The sequence below is a fragment of the Cetorhinus maximus genome, chromosome 14 (genome assembly GCF_964194155.1).
Source record: "Cetorhinus maximus chromosome 14, sCetMax3.hap1.1, whole genome shotgun sequence".
NCBI lineage: Eukaryota > Metazoa > Chordata > Chondrichthyes > Lamniformes > Cetorhinidae > Cetorhinus > Cetorhinus maximus.
Window position 1 is genome coordinate 67,108,056 of NC_135892.1, and position 13,577 is coordinate 67,121,632.

Consider the following 13,577-nt stretch of genomic DNA (forward strand, 5'->3'; position numbering starts at 1 on the left):
GATCAGCCTGTATATTTTGTTCCTGCATGAGGACAAAAGAATCACCCTCTTCTTCTCCTCCCCTGCGATGTCATTAGTGGTAAAAAAGAATGCTAGGTGTTTGACAAACTGAGACCAGTCTTCTGAAATGGGGTCGAATGGATTGACACACCCAAACTGTGACATCATGAATGACTGCAAGGGGACTGCGCTTCCAAAAGGCTTTCTAGGTAATGATGAATTTAGGTGTTTGGCTTACCACAGAGTCGCACTCTCTCTGGAGTCTCTTATAATTTTCTGACCATAGCCATTTTTCATGTATTGACCCTTTTAAATGTATTGCAACTTTAAGAGCAGTCAAATTGTTTTTATAACTCTGTCTCTGCAGCTACCAGCTTTTCTCTGCTAGGTTTTGTGCTCTTTTTGAGTTTTGCGGGATCCATCGCGATTCTGCAGGGGTTTTTTTATTTCAAACTGCAGCACTGCTTTCTGCTCTGATTGCCAGCTGTCACCTATTTTACAAATAAGTACAGATGGCCTTTCTAATGCTTTGCTCACCCACCTTGAAATTTATTTTCTTTTGTTCTTTATCCTCATCGCCACTTTTACGTCTTGGGTAAATGAGTCAATTGGCCACCGAAATCTAACTGCACACCTTATGAGGTGTCAGCTGTGGCTCAGTTCATAGCACCCTCGCCTTTGAATCAGAGGGTTGTGGGTTCATGTCCCATTCCCGGAAAAACCAAGAACTGTGATTGTACTCGAAAGAAGTTGCAATCTGTGACTGTTGGTAACTCGAAAGAGTTTCCTATGTTCTCATCAATTGCTGCTTGCAGTCAAAAATGGGAGAGACTGATCTAAGAATGAATAGTGATGGTTTAGTGAGACATAGAACAGAACACCAGGTCATACGTGCACACTCAGAAACCTCCAGAACTAGACTTACAGTTTCTAGTTGCCCACGCTGTACAGTGATTTGTCAGTGCTGTTACATGATCAGTACACTTGCAGTCTCTTAAAGGGACAGGGTACGTCACTTTACCACATCATAGGGATCACTTCTTATGCTTCTCCACTTCCCTCCTTGCTTTAATTTTCACTGCAAACTTACTCAAAATGCCAAAGTTTAACTTTGATCTTCTTGTGTCAACTCTTTAAGTGAGACAGTTACATTCAGCATAAAATATTGTTTGTCAGCCATGTCCTTGGCTCAGTTAGTAGCACTCTCACATTTGAAGCACAATGTTGTGGATTCAAGTTCCTTCAGAACTTATAGAGTCATTTACAGCAGAGAAGGAGGCCATTTGGCCCATTGAATACAAAAATGAAGGCACTAGTCCAGTGCAGTACTGAGGGAGTGCTGCACCATTGGAGTGCTTTTTTTTTGGATGAGACATTAAACAGACGCCCTGTCCTCTTAGATAGATGCAAATGATCCTATATGGCACTATTTCAAAAAAGAGCAGGGAAGTCATTATCCCTGCCATATTTACCTCTCAATCGACAGCCCAGAAACAGACTATCGGATATATCCCATTGTTGTTTGTGGGAGTTTACAGTGTACAAATTGGCTGTTTCCTACATTTCAAAAGTACTTCATCCGCTGTAAAGTCTTTTGTACTCCTGTGATTATGAAAGGCGCTTGGAAGTCTTTACCTCTTTTGCACATTTTCACTCGGAAAATAAATACATCTATAAATACCTCGCAATCTCCCTCGCACTCAATAATAATAAATTTTAAAAAAAATTCCCGAAGGTGTTGCAAGGAACTCATAATTTAACAGCATCAGAGACAAAATCCTGTGTCATCCGCTGCAAACACAGCAGACGGTTCTGAGGGCAAAGGGCAGCCGCATCGGGCTCATTCCACTCAAGGTGGAGTACGACAGCAATGTTAATGCCTTTCTGTTTCACCCACATTGCTGAGGTTTATCCGGCTCGCAGCCCGTACTCCCTGACCGGCCTCCTCCCGGACAACAGGAGCCGCAGCCCCCGGTAGGGAAACATAACCCGGTGATCACGGGGGATGGCGGCTGCACCGAGCCCGGGCTGTTCGCGAGCTCGGGTACCCCGGCCTGCCCCCCACCCCCCGAGTCTGAAAGGCCTCATGTGAATACCCGGCCGCCGGCCCGGCTCTCCTCCTCCTCCTGCTGCTGCTGCTGCTGTTGCTAGGGGGCCCGTCCCCCGGGGTGACCGGCAGCTGGCGGCACCCTGGCCCGTGTTGAAGAGGTGCTGGGCCCCCGGCTCTGGCTGTGGGCCCCGGCCTCGGCCTACATTCCAGAGCCGCATCCTTTCCCATTGAATGGTGCCCACTTGACTGGAAATCCCGAATCAAGAGCAACGGGTTCTCCCAGTTCTTCAGCCGGTTTCCCAACACCAACAACATAAGCTGCCCTTCAAAACCATGATATAATAAAAAGCAAGTCTTTGCCGTGAGAACCGGAAGAAGTGATCCTAATCATGCTTTTAAAAATACTAGTTAAAGCCCTTCAAAGATCCTTAATCCTGTATAAGTGATCGATTCAGGCTGCTGTTTAATCATTAAATTGAGCTCAGGGTACTGCTTAATGAACCATTGCAGAATTGTTTAGTGATTTATGTACTCAAATTGCAATTATTTTGACCTCAAGGATTTTTTTTTAAGTAAAATATACAATTCTCTTTAGTCTACCATGGAGGGTCGGATGGACAGTGACAGAAAGAAAAGTAAGAACCCCAGCACATCTTCAGAGGAACAGAAACAAAGAGAGAGAGGTAATGGTTGTTTTAATAATCCTGCTGTCTGCCATTGGTCTCAAATAATGATTACATAAAGAGCATGGGAATTGCTAAAACCATTCAAAAAATTATATCATAAACTACCACTAGCAAGCCAGTGGCCCCCTATCATTCTGAAGTTGGCCATCATCACTTTGAAGGGTTGCCTTCATTATGGTAGGAGGAACTTCTCTTGCTTGCCTTGCGCTTCCAGGTCTGGTCTTGCTGCTCTGGGTCAGCCTTCAGACTAGGTATGTCTCCAGTTGCCCTTCCTGCTAAATAATTCTGCAAGTTAATCTAATTGTAGGTGCCTGTATGTAAAATGGGGGTGATGGGTGGTGAGAGAGATCGGAAAACAAATTGATTGGCAAGGCAGACCGATGTTCCTTGCTTTTTGATAATTTGAGTTTCTTTAGGAATTATTTGAATTTAAAAAGCAAACAAAGATGTGTAACAAAGGCATGAGGTGAGAAACTGAGGATATTGCCACCTATTGTGGGAGAGTGGATCAAGGATAAAAGGAAGGATACAGAGAGGGGTGGAAAGGAGATAGGAATAACGATGGTAGGAAGGGCAGTGGGTAGTCTGAAAGTGAAAAGGTAGATGATGTGACGAGAGTCGAAGTATGGCTGGGAAGGGAGTGGCTGAGGGCCACATCCAAACATAGTCTGCAGCCGTTGGTGGCTCAATTTTCTGCACACCAAGCCAAAGCATCTACTAGTTCTCAAATTGAAGAAAAAGAATTATGAAGAGAAGAAATTCTGAGGAAATGGGCAACACAAAGACCTCAACAATTGACTATATCCTGGAACTTAATTTGCAACACCAGGAAACTAACAGCTTTTTTTGAAAAAGCTGTAACAGTCTCAAAAGCAAAAATACTGCAAATGCTGGAAATTTGAAATAAGAAAATCCTGGAAATACTCAGCAGATCAGGCATCTGTGGAGAGTAGCAGAATTAACTTTTAAGCTGATGACCCTTCAATGTTCAATATTGTGATGCAACTAATATCTCCTCAATTCCTCCTATAAAACTCCTGCAGCCCATCTTCATGAATCTTAACAACTTGAAGAACAAAAGGTAGCCTAATATTATCTAAATGTTTCTAAATTGCCATTTTCAGGACTAAATAGTGGTTGAGCTCTGCTAATTATTGCTAGATTAGACATGTGTTCTTGTAACTGGGCACAAAGCAGTAAGCTATTTATCTTACTTTTTAAAAAACACTATAAATTTTCAAAGTTCTGGCATAAGTTAAGTTCTACTTATAACCCCTGCATCAAAATGGACCAAAAACACACAAACTCTGGCAATCAGATCTCCCCTCCATGTTACTTTCCTCCCTCATATTGACAATATAGCAACACGATTTTAGTACTTTTACTACTACATTAGGTACCAAATTCATAAAAGGTTGATGACAAAACACTGCAGGCCACAGGAGTCCACAAATGAAAACTCATACCAACATCAAAAATATATTTTTCCTGACTTATTGGGACTGAGCTTCACTAATACATACAGATGTGTTGTTTACACATAAACATGTTACATCGTAAGCTGCACTCTTCCACCTTTGCTGTGTCACACCAGTTTTACATCTTATTTAACTATTGTTACAGTCAGTTGGGAAGTGCTGGAATGGCTCCCCTCTTTTTCCAGTCTTCGGTTGAGCGCAACAGTTGTTTTTGCTTACCAGTTCAGTGAGTGTTTAACTGTTAAGTGCTGTGACCATAAAAAAAATACAGACAGGTTTTCATGTAAATTTGAGTTTTATAAACAAAAAGAAAGTACTGTTTATTGTAGTTAACACCCGATCTAAATAAAAATAAAAAAATGCTCCGATTCTCTCATGCATTCAAGGTTTCATCGCACACACGTCATTTACAAAGGAGGATAGTGTCAGGAAACTATCATATTTTTCCTAATATTGTGGGATATTTTAAAGCAGACTTATGTGTGTGTGTGCATATGGTTCTGTGTGTGGGGCTAATTTAATTCAACTAAAGACAATGGACTGCAAGGTTTAAGTTATCAAAGAAGTGAGGTGCAAAACAGACGTTTGAAATGGAGATGAGTAGAGCTAGGGCAAGGTCAGCAGATACGGTGTGAATAAAATTTGCATTTTTAGATAAGTGGAGAAGTGTTTCATTTTCAAAGGGACATGGAGAGTGTTTAAAATGGCAAGATAAATAAGGCAAGGTCGATTTTTCCCAAAAGTATTGGCCATAATGAGAGCATGAAAGATTTTTAGATTCTGGGAAAAGTAACTTCTAAAGACAAGTGGAAGCAATGGGATTTACAGATCAAAAAACGAAGAAATATATTTAAAGAATGATGGAGGGCTGTGTGAGGCTTGGCCATGTGAAATCTTGAAAGGTGACTGTGTGAGACAGACTTGGGGAAAGAGCCTCTAGCCACCCTGAAGACATTTGCTGTTCCAGTAACCAAAGTTGTGTTGAAAGCCTTTGGAAATCCATTGTCTAGTGGGTGCTTGTGGTAATTTTGCTGGATGACTTTATAAATTTGGAATCTATTTGAACTCTTGCCTTAAAGGGGGTATGTAATTGGGAGTTTGATTAAGTAGAAATTTTGGGAACTGTTATAACTGTGTGACTGTAATATTGTGTGTGTGTTTAAGTTTTTTCTTCTTTTGTTACTAAATGTTTTAATTTAATTTTTTAAATCTCTAATGGTGGTAGTGGAACCTTTACTTCTGACTTGAGTGCACAAGCTTTCTCATAATAAATATAAATTGCAAAATCATTGTGATAGCATGGCCAAGTTTCCCTTGTGGATTTTGTCAGCCTGGCAAAGCATAACATATTACAAAATGTTAAGTAGTTTAAATGTCCAATAAAAGTCAATTGTATACAGATCCTGTAGATTGATGACTTGGATGGTTTCAGCCTGGGCTGTATGGTCTTTTTAGATTCTGTGTCGAGACAATTTAAAGATGTTGACAATCTTATATATTTTCTTTTGGAGTCAGCAGCTGTTGGGTTGATTCTTAAAAGTCTGCGGCAGCATGTGGATGGTCAAACAATAGTCAGGGCTCAAACTTGTAAGATGAATGGTTGGAAGGAGAGAGAGAGAGAGAGTGCCCATTCATGGTCCTGCATCTCCTTCTCTTCTGTTCTGACTGTCCCGGAGAAAAACAGTTCCTTAAATACAAGGTGGCTCTTCACATAATCCCCTATCACCAAATGACCAGTTATCCAAACATGGTCATAGCAAGTCGATTCTAGGTCCATGGTTCAGATATGTTTAGATTATGACTGGAAGAGTTCCCTTCTCATCTAGGCTTCGTTATTCTAAGTGATTGCGTTTGATGGCTTGGTTGACACTCAGCTGAATACACAGGTGCTGTCTGGATGTTTATGAATGAGTCAGGAGATGGGCCATTCACATTCTGATTTTCTCTGATGGGTTCTTCTAGACAGCTTGACTGTTTTAATGGTTTCGGAATTGGTAGGGTACAATCATGCAAATGTTTGGCGATCTTAGAGGCTGCTGTTTTAAGTCACTGAAATGCTGTTGTTCAGTCATTTAAAACTCAATCAGTGGTTCCAACCTAATAAAGTCATTTTTGATATAAAGCATGGCTTGGCTTTATAACACTAAAACAAAAGCAATAAAAATTATTAAAGATGGATAATGCATGATGTTAAAATGGGAACTGAATTGAATATGTATCTTTTGTTCAATTATTTACCACCCTGTAACTCTTCTTCACCTGATGATTAAGCATGGTCTTGATTCCCCATGTATAACAACAAGGAAGATAGACTTGTATTTGCATTGTTCAGTGAGTCAAGCCAATTGCTTAGCCCTGTCCCACAATCACATTTGCCTGGTTTCTCATTCACTCCCCCACAACTGCGCTTAGACACATGATGTTGCACTATCAATGGTGACATGAAAACTAAAAGCTTGCTTAAGAACAGCCTAGTAAAAATCAGACTGTTTAAGTTGTTAAGACACTTAAAAGTCGCTACTATATATGTGTATAGCGGAAGAACATTTTGAGCATATGGTCCCTTTATGATAGACTTTGTTGCAGTTTACACATGTAAAAGTTAATTTTATTTAAAAAAAGAAGCTAAATCCCTTTTTAGTCATAATGAAGGAGAAGGTAGTTGAGACGTTGGATGGGCTAAAGTTTGATGAGGAAGAGGTATTAGAAAGGCTGGTTATACTAAAATTTGATAAGTCACTAGCACCGGATCAGATGCATCCCAGGACATTGAAGAAGTTAGGGTGAAAATTGCGGAGGCACTGACCATAATCTTCCAATCCTCCTTAGACACAGCAGTGTTGCCAGAGGACTGGAAAAGTGCAAATACTACACCCTTGTTCAAGAAAATGTATAAGGATAAGCCTACTATAGACCAGTCAGTTTAACCTCAATGATGGGAAAGCTTTTAGACAAATGAGGACTAATTAAGGAAAGCTGGCATGGATCTGTTAAGAGCAAATAGTGCTCAACTAACTTGAGTTTTCAATTATGTAACAGCAAGGATTGATGAGGGTAATGCAGTTGATGGGGTTTATATGTACTTCCAAAAGGTAAAGGTACATAACAGGCTCGTCAGCAAAATTGAAGTCCATGAAATAAAAGAACCAGTGGCAAACTAGATAGGAAGTTGGCTGAGTGATAGGAAACAGAGAGTAGTGGTGAATGGTTGTTTTTCAGATTAGAGGAAGGTATTGTTATAACTCTCTATTGTGGGTTATATTAAGAGTTAAGAATGTAGAGTTTCGGTTTCAATTTAAGGTGAATTGGGATTGTTTACTTTGGTGTGCCTGTGTGTGTTTACAAACAGTGCTTAGAGGTGTCAGCTGTGGCTCAGTTCATAGCACCCTCGCCTTTGAGTCAGAAGGTTGTGGGTTCATGTCCCACTCCCGGAAACCAAGAACTGTGAATGTACTCGAAAGAGTTACAAACAGTGCTTGAACTTTTGACCCAGTTGAGAGGCTTTTAGAAGCAAGAAAGTCCTGAGTTTGCTATGGAAAAAATTGCTGAGGGTGGAGCAATGCTCTAAAAGGAAAACTGATGGGGTTTGATTTTTAGAAAAAAAAGTGTAAGAGAAGCTTACCTGGAGGCTGCAGTTATTCAGTCTATTATGCTTAACCATAGAACTCAGTTTTGTATATTTAGAGAGGAAAAGAGGGAGTTCCAAAGAATTGGGTAGGACCAAGTAGCTCTGTAAAGAAAGGAGATGTCCAGCTACAGAATACACGCCAAGGGAGTGTCTACATGTGTCTGGTGGGTTGTGGTATGTGACTGTCAATAACGCTTATACTTGGACCAGGAGGTTGTATTGGTAAGAAGATACCATAGACCTGAGCTGTGACCTGTGCAACTAGACTCAGAGAAAAAAAGGAACTGCCCTCCGGAGCACGAGTATGTTTAAAAGCCTATCAGAGTGTACGTGACAGTAACAAGATTAAACTGGGTTAAATCTGTTGGATTGAGGTTAAAGTAGAAGCTCAAATTGTTTAGAATCATTATCTTATTTGCTCAGTGCACCTATTTAGTCAATATTGCTTGTTTTTGTTTTTTCAAGTTTGTATAGTAAACTTCATGCTGTTTTATCAGCTCATTGCTAAAGAGACGGTGCATCAAGTGGAAGGTCTAAAGACCATAAAGGAGTGGGATCCTCTGATCTTGGCCAGCTTCAGCACTCAAAAAGTGCAAATCAGATGATTACATGACAGTGGATCTCCTGTGGTATCCCTTTTTGAGGTTTTGTCTGTTTCTCTTGCCTATATGTCAGCTGTGACTCAATGGTAGCACTCTTCCCTCCAACTCCTGAAGGTTGTGGATTTAGATCCCAATCCACAGACTTGAGCATAGCTAGGCTGACACTGAGGAGCTGCCACATTTCTTACATTGCATCAGTAACTGCACTTCAGAAGCACTTAATCGGTAGTAAAATACCTCCAGTTGTGAAAGGTGCAATAAGAATGCAAATCTTTGTTTCTATTTGTTCAGGTTTCTGTTTGTTTTCTCTCGGACTTCTCATCTGCTTCTGTAACTCTTTCACTTTTTTCATCTCTGAATGTCACTTCTTTCTTGTTTCTCTCTACGCTGTTTTTCTCTTTTGGTTGTTAGGAAGGGAGCCACTGAGGGCTGTAGGTTACATTTTATGGTGGCAGTATATAGCACTATAAGTGCTTTAAAAATCAAATTGCTGATTTTTTTCAAGTCTAGGCATGTGAGGGAAGGCTGCAAAGCCAGAATAGAAATGGCCAGAGATGGAAATTGCTGTACAATATGGATGGAAGTCAGGTATGTGTAGGATGGACAGAGAGGACCTGACAAAACAGCTTGTGGCAGGTCTGGTGCTGTTGAGAATGGGTGTGATCATTGAAATTGACATCAAGTCGGATAGTGGAACAAGAGGGAGGCTAGTTCCCAGAGTCATAAGGCCTTGCAGCACCAAGGAGAGACAAGCCTGTGAAGGCAGCTGGCACAGAATAAATCACAGTTAGCAAATTAAAATAAGTTTAGAATAGTAGAATTTTACAGGAGGCTGTTCAGCCAGGTGCCTGTGCTAGCTCTAAAATAGTTATCCACTTTTGCCATTTCCCTATGTGTGTTAAAAGAAAGGGCCTGGATTTTGCAGTTTTAATGATGGCGAAACTGTCAGTGTTTGCTGTCATTACTCCTCTGAAACTGACAGCAATGTTTAGTGTTTACACATGCACAGTTAAATGCAAAAATCCAGAAGTTGCTGTCAGTGATTCTGTTTCTTCATAGGGTTCACCTTTGAAGACTTCCCCCAACCCCCAGATTGCCATCAATTAATAATCATTGAACTGACCAGAACATGCCCTTTTACACCATTAGCCTTGTTGTAAAAAAACCCTTTTCTTACAATCAGGTGAGAAGCTCTTTGTTTGACCGCAACAGGTTTTTTAAAAGGATATGCTTGTCAATTCAATGAATGGTTAACTGTTTATGTGCTGTGACTGTAAAAGACACACACAGACAGATTTTCTTAAGCTTTAAAAAGCAAAAAGATTAATATTTGTACTTAACCCGGTCTAATAAAAATAACAAAAACGCTCCAACTTTCATGCAAACATGCACTTAAGGCTCGGACACGTGCGCACGCGCGCGCACACACAAACACACACACACACATTACAGAATGGGAGGGTAGATTAAGCAGCCGTTTTCGAATCTGATAAAAGTTAAAGGTATACAAGTCTTGTTGATGAACGACTTGGATGGTTTCAGGCTGAGCTTGAGGGTCCTTCTGGATTCGGCATTGAGACAATTTAAACATGTTGAAGGGCGATTTCTCTTATAGAGTTAGCAGCTGCTGGGTTGGTTCTTAAAAATGGTCGATCAGACATGGCTCAAACTTACAGACTGGATGGAGAGAGAATGGCCCACTTGGGTCCTGTTCCGTCGCCATCTCTTCTGCTTCTGTCCTGTGGCCTGAAGAAAAGCAGCTTCTTAAAACAAAAGCGGTTTGGTGGGCTCGTTACAAGGACCCAGATCTTATGGTCTCCAGGTGGTTATACCCCGGAGGTACCTCGGAAGATGCGCTGGGGGACCCCTCGGAAGTCCCAATCAAGGACTCTGGGAATCGAGAAGCTTCAATTCCATTGGGCAAATTTTTTTTCATTTGTTCGTGGAATGTGGGCATCGCTGGCTAGGCCAGCATTTATGGCCCATCCCTAATTGCCCTTGAGAAGGTGATGGTATGCTGCCTTGAACCGCTGCAGTCCATGTGGCATAGGTACACCCACAGTGCTGTTAGGATGGGAATTCCAGTATTTCACCCAGTGACAGTGAATGGTGTTGAACATGGTGCAATCATTCACAAACATCCCCACTCCTGACCTAATGATGGAAGAAAAGTCATTGATGAAACAGCTGAAGATGGTTGGGCCTAGGACACGACCCTAAGGAACTCCTGCAATGGTGTCCCAGGACTGAGATAGTTGACTTCCAACAACCACAACCATTTTCCTTTGTGCTAGGTATTGACTCCAAACCCAGTGGAGAGTTTTTGCCCTGATTCCCATTGACTTCAGTTTTGCTAGGGCTCCTTGATGCCACATTCAGTGAAATGCTGCCTTGATATCAAGGGCAGTCACTCTCACCTCACCTCTTGAGTCCAGCTCTTTTGTCCATGTTTGGACCAAGGCTTTATTGAGGTCAGGAGCTGAGCGGCTTTGATGGAACCCAAACTGAGCGTCAGTGAGCAGGTTATTGCTAAGCAAGTGCCACTTGGTAGTACCGTTGACGACCCCTTCCATTACTTTACTGATGATCGAGAGTAGACTGGCGGGGCAGTAATTGGCCAGGTTGGATTTGTCCTTTTTGTGGACAGGACATACATGGGCAATTTTCCACATTGCTGGATAGATGCCGGTGTTGAATCTGTACTGTAACAGCTTGGTTAGTTTTGGAGCACAAGTCTTCAGTACTGTTGTCAGAATGTTGTCAGGGTCCATAGGCTTTGCAGCATCCAATGCTTTCAGCCATTTTTTGATAACATGGAGTGAATCAAATTGGCTGAAGACTGGCATCTGTGGTACTGGGGACCTCTGGAGGAGGCCAAGAAGAATCATCCGCTCGATACTCCTGACTGAAGATGGCTGCACATGCTTCAGCCTTGTCTTTTGCACTGATGCGATGATGATGGGGATATTTGTGGAGCCGCCTGCTTCATTTAGTTGTTTAATTGTCCACCACTATTCACAACTGGATGTGGCAGGACTGCAGAGCTTATCTGATTGATTGATTGTGTGATGTCTTAGCTCTGTCTATAGCTTGCTGCTTCAGCTATTTGGCATGCAAGTAGTCCTGTGTTGTAGCTTCACCAGGTTGACACCTCATTTTTAGATATGCCTGGTGCTGCTCCTGGCATGCCCTCCTGCAATCTCCATTGAACCACGGTTAATGCTCCTGCTTGGTGGGAATGGTCAAGTGGGGTATGTGCCGGGCCATGAAGTTACAGATTGTGCTTGCGTACAATTCAACAATTCCGCTGCTGCTGATGGCCCACAGTGCCTCATGGATGCCCAGTTGTGAGATGTTAGATCTGTTTGAAATCTATACCATTTAGCACTGTGTTAGTGCCACACAACACAGTAGAGGGTATCTTTAATCTGAAGACTGGACTTCGTCTCCACAGGAACTGTGCGGTGGTCACCCCTACCAATACCGTCATGGACAAATGCATCTGTGTTAGGTAGATTGGTGAGGATGAGGTCAGGTTGGTTTTTTTTCCCTCTTGTTGGTTCCCGCACCAGCTGCTGCAAACCCAATCTAGAGGCTAGGTTCTTTAGGATTTGACCAGCTCCATCAGTAGTGGTGCTGCCGAGCCACTCTTGGCGATGGACATTGAAGTCCCCCACTCGGAGCACATTTGCGCCTTTGCCACCCTTGGTGCTTCCTCCTCAACCGCCACCACCCCTCATCCCCCCATCCCCGACCACATCCCCCCCCCCATCCCCGACCACATCCCCCCCCCCATCCCCGACCACATCCCCCCCCCCATCCCCGACCACATCCCCCCCCCCATCCCCGACCACATCCCCCCCCCCATCCCCGACCACATCCCCCCCCATCCCCGACCACATCCCCCCCCCCATCCCCGACCACATCCCCCCCCCATCCCCGACCACATCCCCCCCCATCCCCGACCACATCCCCCCCATCCCCGACCACATCCCCCCCCATCCCCGACCACATCCCCCCCCATCCCCGACCACATCCCCCCCCATCCCCGACCACATCCCCCCCCCATCCCCGACCACATCCCCCCCCCATCCCCGACCACATCCCCCCCCCATCCCCGACCACATCCCCCCCCCATCCCCGACCACATCCCCCCCCCATCCCCGACCACATCCCCCAACTTATCACCCCCATGACCCCACCCCGACTGTTCAGCCCCACACCTTACTAGCCCCACCTCCTGATCCGTCTTACCCCTCACCCACTTACATCACATATTTACCTTCTCTGATCGTGATTGCTACTCCAAGGAAGATTTGGCCAAATACCTCCTCTTGTTAACTGCCTTCTTGCCCAAACGTGGTCAAGGCTAGTGCGTGATTTCAACTCTATTAGATTATGGATTCTGTCAGCTAGATTCCATTGTCTGAAATAATTACATCTAATGGCTTTTTCCCCACCCAGGTGCTGTCCGGATGTTCTGTGCTTGGGTCAGGAGAGGTGGCTCATTCACATACTTCTAAGGTGATTATCTTTGATGGCTTCTTGCAGACAGGTTAACTCCCATTTTAATAGCTTTGGAATTTGTAAGCTACAGTGATGCAAATGTTCAGCCATCTTAGAAACTGCAGTTTCAAGTCACTGGAATGCTGTTTCAGTTTTTTTAAACTCAATCAGTGATTTTCAGCCAGTGAATACATAGTCACTTTTGATATAAAGCATGGCGTTATAACACCTAGAAAAAGTTGCATCTTGTTGAATAAGCTTTAACTTGGTTTTATCGGCACACTAAGTTCATAATTGCTGCTGAAAAGCCTCTCCAGCCCTGAAAAACTACTTTTATATTTGTGGAATATCACATTTCTGTTTATAATAAAAGTTTCACATTTAAAAAAATTTAAAGTTAGTATTTCAACTTCTACTTTAATCCACTGTGTAAGTCCCAATCACTTAAAGTTAATTAAATGTGATTGAGTGCTTACCCAGTTTGATGTTTCTTGACACCTGGAGACTCCCATGACTTGGCGCCAGATTCAAACTAATGTCGCATAAAAAGAAACCCACATCACAGAGATTGTTAGATCTTTGTGGGCAACTTTCTTTGAGGGCGGCAGCAGCAGGCTTCATCACGAA

At 42.9% G+C, this 13,577-nt stretch overlaps 1 protein-coding gene across 1 annotated transcript in view; it reads left to right on the plus strand.

Moving 5' to 3' along the window:
• The first annotated feature begins 1,788 nt into the window (after positions 1–1,788).
• The window catches only part of LOC144689699 (uncharacterized), a 47,015-nt gene continuing 35,226 nt past the window's right edge, over positions 1,789–13,577 (plus strand). Inside the window, exons 1-2 of the mRNA XM_078557016.1 lie at positions 1,789–1,854; positions 2,646–2,733. Coding sequence (XP_078413142.1) covers positions 2,652–2,733 — 82 coding nt within the window. The 5' untranslated portion in view covers positions 1,789–1,854; positions 2,646–2,651. The remainder of the gene's footprint in view (positions 1,855–2,645; positions 2,734–13,577) is intronic.